The sequence below is a fragment of the Pseudophryne corroboree genome, chromosome 7 (assembly GCF_028390025.1).
Source record: "Pseudophryne corroboree isolate aPseCor3 chromosome 7, aPseCor3.hap2, whole genome shotgun sequence".
Taxonomy (NCBI): domain Eukaryota; kingdom Metazoa; phylum Chordata; class Amphibia; order Anura; family Myobatrachidae; genus Pseudophryne; species Pseudophryne corroboree.
This window is the reverse complement of record NC_086450.1, coordinates 419,694,419-419,710,005: the sequence shown is the minus strand read 5'-3', so window position 1 is coordinate 419,710,005 and position 15,587 is coordinate 419,694,419. Positions and strand designations below refer to the sequence as shown.

General features: G+C 46.9%; 1 protein-coding gene across 4 annotated transcripts in view; it reads left to right on the top strand.

Annotated features, from left to right (window-relative positions):
* Positions 1–15,587, top strand: part of LOC134945485 (SEC14-like protein 5) — a 261,987-nt gene that overhangs the window by 228,382 nt on the left and 18,018 nt on the right. For all 4 annotated transcript variants that reach the window (XM_063934806.1, XM_063934807.1, XM_063934804.1 and 1 more), the window contains one exon: positions 10,793–10,942. In XM_063934806.1, coding sequence (XP_063790876.1) covers positions 10,793–10,942 — 150 coding nt within the window. The remainder of the gene's footprint in view (positions 1–10,792; positions 10,943–15,587) is intronic.

Sequence of the window (15,587 nt, the reverse complement as noted above, 5' to 3'; positions counted from 1 at the left end):
CAAGACTTACCGCGGCTGCGTTTGACGGCATGGCCGTTGAACGCCGGATCCTAAGGGAAAAAGGCATTCCGGAAGAGGTCATTCCTACCCTGGTCAAAGCCAGGAAGGAGGTGACCGCACAACATTATCACCACATGTGGCGAAAATATGTTGCGTGGTGTGAGGCCAGGAAGGCCCCATGAAGAAATTTCAACTCGGTCGTTTCCTGCATTTCCTGCAAACAGGAGTGTCTATGGGCCTCAAATTGGGGTCCATTAAGGTTCAAATTTCGGCCCTGTCGATTTTCTTCCAGAAAGAATTGGCTTCAGTTCCTGAAGTCCAGAAGTTTGTCAAGGGAGTACTGCATATACAACCCCCTTTTTGTGCCTCCAGTGGCACTGTGGGATCTCAACGTAGTTCTGGGATTCCTAAAATCACATTGGTTTAAACCGCTCAAATCTGTGGATTTGAAATATCTCACAGGGAAAGTGACCATGCTGTTGGTCCTGGCCTCGGCCAGGCGAGTGTCAGAATTGGCGGCGTTTGTCTCAAAAAGCCCATATCTGATTGTCCATTCGGACAGGGCAGAGCTGCGGACTCATCCCCAGTTTCTCCCTAAGGTGGTGTCAGTGTTTCACCCGAACCAGCTTATTGTGGTACCTGCGGCTACTAGGGACTTGGAGGACTCCAAGTTGCTAGATGTTGTCAGGGCCCTGAAAATATAGGTTTCCAGGACGGCTGGAGTCAGGAAAACTGACTTGCTGTTATCCTGTATGCACCCAACAAACTGGGTGCTCTTGCTTCTAAGCAGACGATTGCTAGTTGGATGTGTAGTACAATTCAGCTTGCACATTCTGTGGCAGGCCTGCCACAGCCAAAATATGTAAATGCCCATTCCACAAGGAAGGTGGGCTCATCTTGGGCGGCTGCCCGAGGGGTCTCGGCTGTACAACTTTGCCGAGCTGATACTTGGTCAGGGGCACACCCTGACTGAGGAGGACCTGGAGTTCTCTCATTCGGTGCTGCAGAGTCATCCGCACTCTCCCGCCCGTTTGGGAGCTTTGGTATAATCCCCATGGTCCTGACGGAGTCCCCAGCATCCACTTAGGACGTCAGAGAAAATAAGAATTTACTTACCGATAATTCTATTTCTCGTAGTCCGTAGTGGATGCTGGGCGCCCATCCCAAGTGCGGATTGTCTGCAATACTTGTACATAGTTATTGTTACAAAAATCGGGTTATTATTGTTGTGAGCCATCTTTTCAGAGGCTCCGCTGTTATCATGCTGTTAACTGGGTTCAGATCACAGGTTGTACAGTGTGATTGGTGTGGCTGGTATGAGTCTTACCCGGGATTCAAAATCCTTCCTTATTGTGTACGCTCGTCCGGGCACAGTATCCTAACTGAGGCTTGGAGGAGGGTCATAGGGGGAGGAGCCAGTGCACACCACCTGATCCTAAAGCTTTTACTTTTGTGCCCTGTCTCCTGCGGAGCCGCTAATCCCCATGGTCCTGACGGAGTCCCCAGCATCCACTACGGACTACGAGAAATAGAATTATCGGTAAGTAAATTCTTATTTTGTGCCTCCTGTGGCACCTTGGGATCTCAACGTGATGTTGAGTTTCTTAAAATCACATTGGTTTGAGCCACTAAAAACCGTGGATCTGAAATATCTCACGTGGAAAGTGGTCATGTTATTGGCCTTGGCTTCAGCCAGGCGAGTGTCAGAGTTGGCGGCTTTATCATGTAAAAGCCCTTATCTGATTTTCCATATGGATAGGGCAGAATTGAGGACTCGTCCCCAGTTTCTCCCTAAGGTGGTGTCAGCGTTTCACCTGAACCAGCCTATTGTGGTACGTTTGCTAAATTCTACAAATTTGATACCCTGGCTGAGGAGGACCTGGAGTTCTCTCATTCGGTGCTGCAGAGTCATCCGCACTCTCCCGCCCGTTTGGGAGCTTTGGTATAATCCCCATGGTCCTTACGGAGTTCCCAGCATCCACTAGGACGTCAGAGAAAATAAGAATTTACTCACCGGTAATTCTATTTCTCGTAGTCCGTAGTGGATGCTGGGCGCCCATCCCAAGTGCGGATTGTCTGCAATACTTGTACATAGTTATTGTTAACTAAATCGGGTTATTGTTGAGCCATCTGTTGAGAGGCTCTATTGTTTCATACTGTTAACTGTGTTTCATATTACGAGTTGTACGGTGTGATTGGTGTGGCTGGTATGAGTCTTACCCGGGATTCAAAATCCTTCCTTATTGTGTACGCTCGTCCGGGCACAGTACCTAACTGAGGCTTGGAGGAGGGTCATAGTGGGAGGAGCCAGTGCACACCAGGTAGTCTAAGATCTTTCTAGAGTGCCCAGCCTCCTTCGGAGCCCGCTATTCCCCATGGTCCTTACGGAGTTCCCAGCATCCACTACGGACTACGAGAAATAGAATTACCGGTGAGTAAATTCTTATTTTAATATGGGATGTTGCCCATAGCAACCAATCAGATTCCAGGTATTATCTTCTAGAGGGTGCTAGATAAATGAGAAGTAGAAGCTGATTGGTTGCTATGGGCAACATCCCATTTTAAATAGAACTCCCATCTTAGTAAATTTACCCCCTGGTCTCCTGGACACTCTTGCAAAACGGTCAGTTGCCACCCACAAACGCCCTCTTCCTGTCAGTCACCTTGCGATCGCCCGTGCGATTGCTTTTTTCGCACCATCAAGTCGCTATGCACCAATGACGTGTCGGCGCATTGTGGTGCATACGCATGCGCAGTACAGACCTGATCGCCCACTGTGCAAAAACGCACAGCAACGATCAGGTCTGAATTACACCCTGTATTGCTACTTGGAAGGAGCCAAATAGAGTGCATCTACTGTGGCTGTAGCTAAGAATAGTCTGCAGTGGTGACAGTAACAGTGAGCAGGGAAATGTTGGCAGCCGGAGATAAGAGAGTCCGCACAGCCCCTCTCCTGCACCAGGCCTGTTAGAAACCAAACGTTGTAATGCTGTCAGACCAGGACCCTGTAACAAGATGCTGTGTTCTTTAGCCTGGGGCAACCTGTAATGAAAATGCTCAGCTGATGAACGCCCCTCTGTTGGCATTAAAGTGACCCAGTGTAATGGGTAACGGGTCCTGTACCGCAATAGTCCAGGCTGTCTCCCCCTCTTGTATAATATAGCCAAGCTGTGTAGCCTGATGGCCACCCTAACATATTGCACCAGTTATCTGGGAGCACCCTGACTGTGCCCCTAAAGCCACCCCTCTGATTACTGTACCCCACTAGTGCGGAGAGCCGGTCAGACATAACATTGCTGAGCTGTATACGTGACAGCGAGGTTCCACAGAACAGAACCTTACTGTGATCGCACTGTCTGTATTTTTAGCGCACGGTAATGCGGATTATACCGAGCTGCTTATCTGTTATTTAGGAAGAGCTGCGGATGCTGGTAACACCTTAAGTGACAGATGAGCAATGTCCCCGGGGATTTCCAGCCAATCCATGCAGCCATTCCTTCAGTCACATTTTAGTATCATCCGAAATACAGAGGTGAATAAAGTATTATTTATGTAGATCGTGCACCAGCTGAATGTCTTTATCGCTGCAATGCAGATTTCAGTAGCGGTGGAAATTACCAATCCCGGGCTCCGTTTTCACCTCCTCTAGGGTTTTCTCTACTCGGTAGCATGCAGTAGGTAATTTATCAATAACCAGCCGCAGTGAGTGCCCTACAATGGAATACAGTCTTCTTCTTCATTAGATTGATCAGACGCCATACTCCACATAGCAGGCTATGAGGACACAGCAAACTGCGAAATACATGGATCACAGGAGATATCGATGATTTATCTTCAGTGTCCCTGTTACTGAATAGGGGGAAGCTGTGATAACCCATAACAGAACCAGAGAGTGGGGTTATCACTGCGCCATAAATAGACTTCTAAGTCTCCTAGTGACCACAGCTTACACTGCAGAACCCTTTACATTGCTAAAGATAGTGTAGTCATAGAGGATGAGGTGTGGGACATGATATATGCATTAACCATGGAAGACCTGGTCAAAGCTCGGACCATCTACCTTGCTTTATAAAAGGAATCCTTCAAGAGCCATAACAAGACTTTCATGAACATGTGCTGAAAGAATCAGAGTTTAGAGTAAAGTTGCATTAAGAGGCTATGGGTAGTATATGCCAGCATGGTTAGACTGTCCCCACCAGGGCCGTATTATCCATAAGGCTGACTAGGCTGAAGCCTAGGGGCCCTGCAGGGACTAGGGGCTTCTCAAAACGGAAATGCTAGGGGACCAGCCATGTGTTAATACGACCCTGGTCCCCACCTGCACCTGTCTATTCTAACACCTCTCTGCGCTTCTGGCAACTTATTCCCAGTGCAGTTTAAGAGTCTCTTTAAAGGGACTCTAACCTTATATTATTGTGTATGAGGGGAGGGAGTAGGCAAGCATGTAAACTGCATGACAAATATTGACCTCCCACATAACCTTCATAAACGTTTCCATCCAATTACATCCCTACTGTACAGTCCACGCATATCCTCCATATTATCTCTTTCTTCACTTTCCCATTCTCCTGACCCCAGGCCAACATTGCTGTGTGACCATATAATACAGCCCACCAAGACCTTTGCAATCTGGTGGACCATTATGCTAAAGATATCAAAGCTAATTTCCCAATAGATAGCAAGCTTGCGAGCAGGGCCCTTCCTACCTCTGTGACTGTCTGTTATTACCCAGTTTTGTTTTATCACCGTTGTTTCTAATTGTAAAGCGCAACGGAATATGCTGCGCTATATAAAAAACTGTTAATAATAATAATAATAATAATAATAATAATAATAATAATAATAAAAGTATGTCCAACCGACAGTGGCCACGTTCACTGCACGTCATGGCGCATTGTGTGTGTTGTGGACATGCAGAGCAAGTGTCCAAATAGCGTATTGCAGGCAAATGATTGATCAAGGTAGTGGGGAAGAAGGGTGAGTGACCTGGCCCATGATGACAGTATAAATATATACAGTAAATACTTTCATTGTAGGAGATGTAATGGGTGATCAGAGTGATCACATTCGGTTCAGTTGCTGTTGTTTGGCGGCCATACAGTTTCACAAAGCATGTCTAAGAATTGCCTCATCAGTGGTCCCCCCCCTTTCCACTGGAAATTGGCGTCATGGAAAGGAGTGACCACAAACACCTTTATTTAGTATCCGCCACATAACAGACAGGCGGTCGGAACTGATTTTGAGTCATACACAAAGTGGCTGTAGTTGCGGGCAGCCACGGAAGCCTAATTTACTTCCTTGTGCTAATGCACATATCCAGACAACTAATGTGGGGGCTTGTGCCTGTGCAAGCAGAGACCAATGACGCCCTGTGTGTGAATCTGTTTCCCTGTACTCAGAATCACACGCCATACTCCCATAACGCCAACAAGTCAGGGCGGATACATGCGATCACTTTACCACTGTTTCATTGCTGTCCCCGAAACTCTCTATTGCATGGAAAGACTTGTTATGTTAGACAGACATACACAAAAATATATAAATCCACATCTGCGCACGTGCTGTATACAGAAACACGCTATTTGCGTCCATGAACGGAGATCCATGCAATCAGCCCTGACAACACCCCTTCCCCCCCTCCCCCGCCGGCAGTGATGTTACCTGGGAGTTCCCACACCTACTGAGCCATTCTCAATTATTTTGTAGATTTTGCCTATGTAAATATTAAGGCATGATTGAATTAAATATTATTCTACAGGCTTTTTACCTACTTTCTTTGGTGGTGCCTTTGCTAGTAGACTTCACCATTCAGTATAGTTCAGCTGCTTGACTTCTCTTACTAAAAATCCGTTCTCAACTCCTTCCCTATCTTTTATGTCAGTGAAGTAGTCCTCTCACAATACAGTGGTGTGAGGTTGTGGCCTGCTGACAAGATACAGTATATACATGCTGTAATTGGAGGGGATGCCCCGAAAGAGCTGGCAGAACCACAACTCCCTTCTTATCCCTTACTACGCTCATAGCATGCACGGTGAAGTAGCCTAAAGGGCAATACACACGGGGAGATGTGTGCTGAGCGATCTATCACAGACCGCTCTGCACACATCTCTCCCCCCGCTCACCACAGCGCAATGTGTGCTGAGCGAGGGGGGCGACGAGGGGACGCTCACTTCACACAGCGCTGAAGTGAGCGACCTGCTAGATTTAGCCTGCATGGGCTTAATCTAACACCGGCGATAGCGATGTGCTATCGCTGGGGGGCATACACAAGAGAGATCCATGCTTAACTTCTAAGCAATCTGGTAAGATTGCTTAGATTTTAAGGACTGATCTCTCCGTGTGTACCTCCCGACCGCCAGTCACGTAACTACATCCCGTTTGAGGACACATCTGTACATTCCCTTGTCGGGATCAGTATGTGTTACCAACGGTCGGTATGCTGGCTGTCAGTATACAGACAACAGCATCCCTGCCGTCAGTATGCCGACAGCGCGGCGAGCGTAGAGAGTCCCCTTGCAGGCTCCCTGCACACACCATGCTGCGGCCTCGCTGGCTCGCCACTATTGCCAATGGTTCTATACCCACTCTATGGGTGTTATGGACACCCACGAGTGGAAATAGCCTCTGTGAGCTCGAGATTCCGGCTGGCGGCATTGTCAGCAGTCGGGATTCCGGCGTCGGTATCCTGACCGCTGGGATCCCGACTGCCGACAATTTAACTGCATTTCCCCCTTGTGCTAGGCACAAATAAGCACAGATAGGTTCTGAGGTTACCGTGCTTCACTGGTGGCTAAACTTTTCCTTAATTGTATTGTCCTGTGATATTTTATGGAGCTACCTTGTTTTACGAATTGCCTTTCTGTGTTTAATATGTGCCTGTGGCTTTAACTGAGTGTGTTGGGTGCAGCTCCCAGGAGAAGCGACTTCCCTGACTTTCTCAGTACTCATCAGTAGGATATGTCCATTCGCGTGGGGCGTCATACACTTGTCCAGCAGTAGGACTGGCACTCGTGGAATGCTTTGTAAGCTGTATGATATGCAGAGTCTTCCTGTAGCCCAGCACGCGACACTGTTTTCACACCCACTACACACTGTTCCACATGATAAGAAGAACTGACATTTGGGGCCTGCATTCTGGGAATGCCTGAGTCCTGTGGTGGGACACTATCTGCTGTGAAACGTGAGAGCATGAAGAAAAAAATGTTATTAGTATTAATGGTTATTTATATAGCGCACACATATTCCTCAGCTCTCTATGGCAAATATTTCTGCCCCAGTGGAGCTGACACTCTTTAAGTTCCCTACAACATGTACAAACATGTAGGGAACAGAAGCCAATTAACCTATCAGTATGTTTTTAGAGTATGGGAGGAAACTGGAGCACCCAGAATAAATCTAGGCAAACATGAGAAGAACATACAAACTCCACACATATAGGGCAATGGTCAGGAATTGAACTAATGAGCTCAGTGCTGTGAGGAAGAAAAACTAACCACTACGCCATCCGTACTTTGCTGTCCTATTCTGTTAAAAGTTAGGATGCATTGTTTAGAGTTTGTCGGTATCCGTTTACAGAAGATTCAGAAAACGACGTAAACAAGTGTAATCCATAATTGCATGATGAATTTAGAGAGCAATGCCGCTACAAATTGACATTGCCACATTAAAAATAATTATGCTGGATGCTGCAATCTACTGCAGTAACTAGTGATACCTGAAATGTGGCTTCATCCTGAAATTGACTGTTAACTGTTTGACAGTTGTGAATAACTTATCTCTCTTAGCAACAACTGTAACTAAGAAGCCACAGTAAGTTTCCATGGTTATGTTTATTGTCCTGGGAGATAAGTTTCTGTTACATGGCAACAAAGGTTGTTTTTTGAGTTTTCAACAGGTAATTTCAGGTAAAAGGACAATTTCAAGTATCAGGAGGTATGCCAATAAATTATAGTACCAATTGTGAGGATTTCAATTGTACAAAATAATTTTATTTAGTTGCAATTACCTTAATGATAAAGTCTTATTTATAATTGTATATTGTGGAATTGATATATTCATTGCATTAAAACTGGAAGGAAATCAGGATGGCAATTTAATATTCGGTAAATCCTCAACCGAGTACTAGATAGATTTGGTGCACTTCTACTTTAAGAGCCTTATGCAAATGCCACTATAAACTCCTTCCCTCTTGCACATCCGTCTGTGCACGCTGTAATACTGATTGGTGCGTCCTTATACGCCACCATCAGTCGCTTCATGGACCCTTGCACCACCTCTGTGGCAGGTGCAGTGTCTCCGTCTATCTCCTATACTTGCGGCTGTGTATCTGTGAATGTAACGATTGCATGGACACGCCCCCAACACTTGCACCACACACCCACTTTTGCTTTTCTTTCTAGTTGCTGCCCCAGGACGCCAAACAACATTTCTGATACTGTGCGGCTCGATTGCAGCAGCACCTTTGTGCATACACCGTGTGTAAAGCATCTGCTGGTGGAGGCTTTAGACATTTTCACATATGCGCAGTTGCAAAAAACTGCTCAACTATGTGAATATCGACGTTATCTGCGGCTCTGAATGTGGCCCTGAGGAGCTCTGTTCTAAATGAAATGTATGTGACTCAATTAAATAGATGAGTAGGCACTATTTATGGTATCCGGATTGAAGGTCGAAAATGTCTAGGTCGACTACTATTGGTCGACAGTAACTAGGTCGACAGGGTGTCTAGGTCGACAGGGTCTTTTGGTCGACATGTTCTAGGCAAAGGGTCGACATGAGTTTTTCCAAATATTTTTCTTTTTTTGAACCTTTTCATACTTAACGATCCAAGTGGACTACGATTGGAACGGTAATCTGTGCCGAGCGAAGCGGTAGTGGAGCGAAGGCACCATGCCCGAAGCATTGCGAGCGAAGCGAGCCATGCGAGGGGACGCGGTGCACTAATTGGGGTTCCCGGTCACTCTACGAAGAAAACGACACCAAAATAACATTAAAAACTCATGTCGACCTTTTGACCTGTTGACCTAGAACATGTCGACCTAAAGACCCTGTCGACCTAGACACCCTGTCGACCTAGTTACTGTCGACCAATAGTGGTTGACCTAGACATTGTCGACCTAGTTACTGTCGACTATCAATACCACACCCACTATTTATACAGATAGCTATAAACCCTGATGAAGTGTTAAGTGGAAAGACTGGATACATAAATTAGGTCGTTGTCACTTTGTCGAGTGACTACATTGCCGGTGGCACTATCCCAACACAGTAAAAATGATACAGTGTGAGGCAAAAACACCTCCCAGATTTTCAAGGTTAACAAAAAAGCATAGTAAACACTACTCAAATATTTTGTACATAATGTAATAGTGCATGGCATACAGTTTATATTCAATTGGTTTTGAGTATGATATGGTCATTTCTTGGCATATAGCAACCTTCAGTTCATTAATGGTTATTGGTGGAAGTTTGCAGCCCTCAGATGGCCCCACTGGCTGTGTAGAGGCTTGTCATGAAGCTGGTGAGGATGGTTTTCTGCCCAGTAAGGAAAATTCTGGTTGTTACCATAGCCAGCGTGAGCTTCGTGAGGAAACTGCAGCGATAACGCCGGAAATGAGCCACCGAGTGATGTGACATGTCAGTAATCGGCTACAAATGTGTATCACGAATGACTGCCACCATCATATTCAAAACCAATTGAAAATAAACTGTACTCCATGCACTTTTACATTATGTAGTGACATTTTGAATAGTATTTACCATGCCTTTTTTGTTAAGTTTTAAAATCTAGGAGTTTTTTTGCCTCACCCTGTACTTTGGGTGTTTTTACTATGCGGGCATTACAGCTGTAAGCATGTAATATAGGAAGTTTGGGGACTGAAGTGGGGAAGCACTGGGCTGCATTTCTAGTTCCTCATCTTTCAAAACAGTGCTACCACTCTCTTCATCTCTCCATGTGGGAAACACCATGGCCAATCTGTACCGCACTCTCCTCCTGGCTGCTGTATTTGCTATTTCTGGTGTTTGGTGTCCACCAGCCAGGTTTGTGGGAGTGGAATACCCAGGCATGCAATAAAATGTACTGTTAATGTGACGGATGTATAGAATGTATAAGCCACCTTAGATCCGTGTTATAAACGTTTTGAGGAATGCTGAAGACAAACATAGTTCTGTAGAGGATTAGCCAGCTCAGAGAAGGCATGCCAATTTGACTTGTCATGTCATTGGAAGCTCTGCCTTCTGTGACTCTTGTCTTTACGTCATCTCATTCAGCACGGAATTTATCAGACTGTAAGAGAGGTTTATTATGATTACTTAATCTCAACCACTGCTCCAGCTTTGAAGGTGTGGGACCTGATGTGTAACACAAAGGCTTAGCATTCCTTGGGGCCCAGATGTGTTACTAGAGTCTGATTAATACCTGTAGGGCCCCTTTGCCCCGTCCTTTTCTGAAAACCTCCACACATGAAAAATGTTAGCGTAATCTGCGACCATCAAAGGCCACTTGGTCCTAGGCTGGAGCCTAGATTGCCTAATGGTGATCTTTTGCTGTTACTGTTGTTGGGGGTATTCTATGATACTGTAGGGGAGGCATCTGAAAACTTGTCTTTAATGGAACAATTATACAACTTCACACCATGCTCTGCTAAATAGACAAAAAAACTTCTGTCCCATTCTCTTCAGGCAGGATCATTTCACACTCTATTTTAATGTGGAACGATGATTCGGTCGAGGAACGACCACACAGCGTGTTTCTATAAAACTTCTCTCTTTTCCCCCCTTTGTCTTGCAGGCCTATGAGAGGCGATTTCCTACTTGTCCCCTCATCCCGGTGTTCCTTGGCAGTGACATCATGCACGAACACAAGAGCGAGGATGGCTCACTGCACATGGTGGAGCGTAGCTGTAAGCTGAACGTGGATGCCCCAAGGCTCCTGAAGAAGGTGAGTTGGGCTGCTGTCACAGAAATGTTGTCTTTTGTGGTTGACAGCTATAGAAAGGAATGCAGAGGTAATGAGGCATGAGAGTTAATAAGATGTCTGTATTCCCTCTCCTGACGGCTTGGGCCCATCTGCTGTGTGTCTGCCGGCAGCAGTGGCAGAGTATATTAAAGGTGGGTGGGACATACAGTCAGGCTTGGACTGGCCCACAGGGCTACAGGGGAAACCACCGGAGGGCCCCACTGCCTGGGCGCCCTCCTCCTGCTCTAAGGATCAGGTTCCAGACTGCACTTGAATTATACATTATACATATGTTACCTTATATTGGACTATAGTGCATTTTCTAGAGTGTATTGCTGATAAGTAATCTGGTACATTATCATGCATGCAGCAGCTGAATTTACTGTATATATTTATGAAAGGGCCCAGGCGTTGCACTCTCTAATCGTTGGTCAAACCAATGAGGTGGCAGGCCACCCCCCCTCTGCAGACTGGCCACACCTCTAAGCATGGGCCCCAACCACTGCATTCCCCGGTGGGCCCTACATGCCCCAGTCCGACATTGCATACAGTAAGCCGCGGACCTGAGCTGGAGTAGCCAAGGGTGGCCCACTCTTTTCCTAGGGCATGTCTCTGTCTGCAAGAGAAGGAGGCTACCATGTGTGACCCAGTACAATACATACCATACTGCCTGCTCTTTTGCCATCCATGCCTAAGTGACACAGCCGTGGGATCAAAGAGCATTTCTACTATAGTCACTGTGAGAAGCACTAAAGAAATGTTGGAAAACCATTGTGAAACATGCTCAGTGTGACAGTGTACAATGCACAGTACAAAAGCATTGGCCAACTGCGCAGCCATCGGCACTGCGTCCACCTATGGATGGCAAAAGAGCTACGTTTTGTTTTTAATGTATTGAAGTATACTTAGGTATTTTCTCTAACGTCCTAGTGGATACTGGGGAATAGTATATTACCATGGGGTATAAATCAGGTCCACTTTAAGAAATCAATAGTGTGTGCTGGCTCCTCCCTCTATGCCCCTCGTAGCAGACTCAGTTTAGAAAAAGTACCCATGGAGCCGGGTGCATTCTATTGCTCTTCAGATAGTTTTCTTCACACATTTCTTTTAGTTTGATATTTTCAGGCAGCACTGCTTGGCAACCAGTCTGCCTGCGTCGTGGGACTTAGGGGGGGACCGAACCAACTTCCTCAAAGTTAATGGTTCGTAATCCCAGCTGACAGGACACTGAGCTTCCGAGGCCACACCGGCAGCATGCCGCCCTTAACAGATGCCAAAGTCGACGCGGTGCGGTGAGTGTTACACCGGGGACCTGGTTAGCAGGTCCCCAGTGCGTATTGGCGGCATGAAGGGACAGTGAACACCCGGGCCGCGGTGCCCACTAAGTACCCAGATTGGCAGCATGGTGAATAGGGGATGCGTACACTCGTTTTCACAGTTTATGGAGAAAGCCAATATACAGGGACCGTGCGCCATTATAGCGGCGGGGCTTCCCGGAGAGTGGGACCAGAGGCTAAACGGCGCCATTTCCTGCTGCTGCTGCTGGATACAGGCTGCATCCGAAGACTGCTCCTCCACAGGACCCACTGAATCACCACTGTAACTCGTACCAGGGGGTTACAGTGAGGGGGGAGCGCATAACCTGCGGTTATACTGCTGTGTGGAAAATTACACATAGAAGACACCCAGCGGGGTTCTGCTCGGTTTGTGGTGTAGTGTGCTGGTTCCAATTCTCTCTGTGTCACTCCATTCAGGGTAGTCTGGGATAAGTGTGCTATCTCACTAATATTGCACTGTGTTTTCATACTAACTGTGTATTTTCTGCTCAAGCATGTCTGCAAATAAGTTTGTGTGTACTTTATGCAAGGCTAGGTTGCAAGGCTAGGTTTACACCTTCCTCACAGGGGCCCCTCATGTGTACCCAGTGCTCTATTCCTTCACAGGGAAGTGCAGGAACCTGAGTGGATGGAATCATTTAAAACTATGATTACCAGTATTAATTTAGAGTTAGCGACGGCTAAACAAGAAAGACAGACCCTGAAACAAACTATGGACACGTATATGGTTGCTGCTGCAGAATACAGACAGGCTCTTCAGCCCCCCCCCCCCCCCCCCCTGTTGGTCTTTCACAAACGCACTCTCCCTCAATTATTACAATCTGACTCTGATTCTAAACTACCAGAGTTTGATGGGGGAGAGGCTGAGGTGGACGAGGATAATTCCCTTTCCACAGGTGTTGAAGCCCTCATTTATGCCATTAGAGAGGTGCTCAATATCCCTGATACAGAGGAATTGTTTTTTAATGTGAAACCAAAGTCCTCTGCAACCTTCCCGGTTTCTAAAGAATTAGATTCCCTGGCTAAGGCAGCATGGATAAATCCTGACAAAAAGTTTATTACCTCTAACCGGGTGTTAAATTCATTCCCTTTCCCAACAGAGGATAGGAAAATCTGGGAAAACCCACCAAAAGTGGATACTTCTGTGTCTAGGCTGTCATGTAAGATTGTTTTACCTGTACCTGGGGCTGTTTCTATTAAAGACCCAGCTGATCGCAAAATTGAAACCACTCTTAAATCAATTTACACTGCAGCTGGTATAGCCCAATGCCCTACCATAGTTTGTGGCTGGTTTTCTAGAGCCATGGTAAAATGGTCTTATGAGATTCTGAAGGGGCTGCTTACACTACCTCAGGAAGAGATAGTTACATTACTCCAACACATCCAAGATGCTACAAACTTTATGGGTGAGGCTGTTAAGGAACTTAGTATCATTAATGGCCGCACCACTGCTATGGCAGTATCGGCTCATAGAGCCCTGTGGCTGTGACAATGGTCAGCAGATGCTGATTCTAAAAAAACGGTTGAGAACCTTCCTTTTACAGGTGATGCCTTGTTTGGGGAAGAGCTGAACAAGTGGATATCTCAGGCAACTGCAGGTAAATCTACATATCTGCCGTCTGCCCCGCAACCTGCCAGGCATCCCTATCCTGGACCCTCCCTGCAGTCCTTTCGGGTGGCTAGATTCAGAGGCAAAGCCAGAGGCGCCTCCAATGCTGCTAGAGGAACTCATGGTAAATCCCGTAAACCAGCAGCTGCTGAACCTGCAGACCAGACCTCAGGATCCTCTTCCACGAAGCCCTCCGCGTGACGGTTGGCCCCAGCAGCAAGACGACTTTCAGGTAGGTGCTCGCCTTCAATACTTCGCCCACATATGGGCAGAGTCCTGCCAGGATCCTTGGGTAAGGGACCTCATATCCCAAGGATACCGGCTGGAATTCCAGGAACTCCCTCCTCTCAGATTCTTCAGGACAGGCTTACCAGCTTCACAGGAAGCAAGGGTTTCCTTACAGCAGACAGTTCAAAAGCTGCTTTCTACAGGAGTTACTCTTTCAGTACCTCCTCAGCTGCACACAAAGGGGTTTTACTCAAGTCTCTTTGTGGTTCCGAAGCCAGACGGCTCTGTACGACCGATCTTGAACCTTAAATCCCTGAACCCATATTTTCGGGTGTTCAAATTCAAGATGGAATCTCTAAGAGCAGTGATAGCGAATCTGGAGAAGGGGAGTTTCTGGTGTCCCTGGATATAAAGGATGCATACTTACATATCCCGATTTGGCCTCCTCACCAAGTGTTCCTCAGGTTTGCGATTCTGGACCAGCATTTCCAGTTTCAGGCCTTACCCTTTGGTCTCTCCACAGCCCCAAGGGTATTCACAAAGGTCATGGCGGAAATGATGCTACAACTGCGCATGAGGAGTGTCCAAACAATTCCGTACCTGGACGATCTCCTCATAAAAGCTGTGTCCAGGGATCAGCTGCTGCACAGTATCGACTTGACTACTCGTTTGCTTATTGATCACGGATGAATACTCAATTTCCGAAATCTCACTTGGAACCATCTCAGAGAATTCAGTTCCTGGGGAAGAGCCTGGATACGGTGTCTCAGAAGGTTTACCTTGCCATGGACAAGGCTTTGACTATTCAGTCTATGGTCCGGTCGGTGCTGAAACCTCGCATGGTCTCAATTCATCTGTGCATTCGCTTGCTGGGCAAGATGGTAGCCTCCCATGAGGCGATACAGTATGGCAGGTTCCATGCACGACCATTTCAATGGATTTGTTGGACAAATGGTCGGTATCTCATCTGCACATGCATCAGCACATAACCCTGTCACCGAAAACACGGATATCCCTGCTTTGGTTGCTACAGGTCCCCCATCTGGTGGAGGGTCAGAGTTTCAACACACAGTCATGGACACTGTTGACAACAGATGCCAGCCTCCGGGGTTGGGGGGCTGTGACTCAGGGAGCGCAGTTCCAGGGGACATGGTCACTTCAGGAATCTGCTCTTCCAATCAACATCCTGGAACCCAGGGCAATTTACAATGCTCTAATACAGGCCTCATCCCTCCTTCGGAATCAGGACATCCAGGTGCAGTCGGACAACGCCATGGCAGTAGCATACATCAAGCGACAGGGAGGAACAAGAAGCAGGGCCGCAATGCGAAAGGTGTCAAGAATACTCCTCTGGGCAGAAGCCAACGCAAGGGCCATCTCAGCCATTTACATTCCGGGAGTGGACAAATGGGAAGCAGACTTCCTAAGCAGGCACGACCTCCATCCGGGGGAA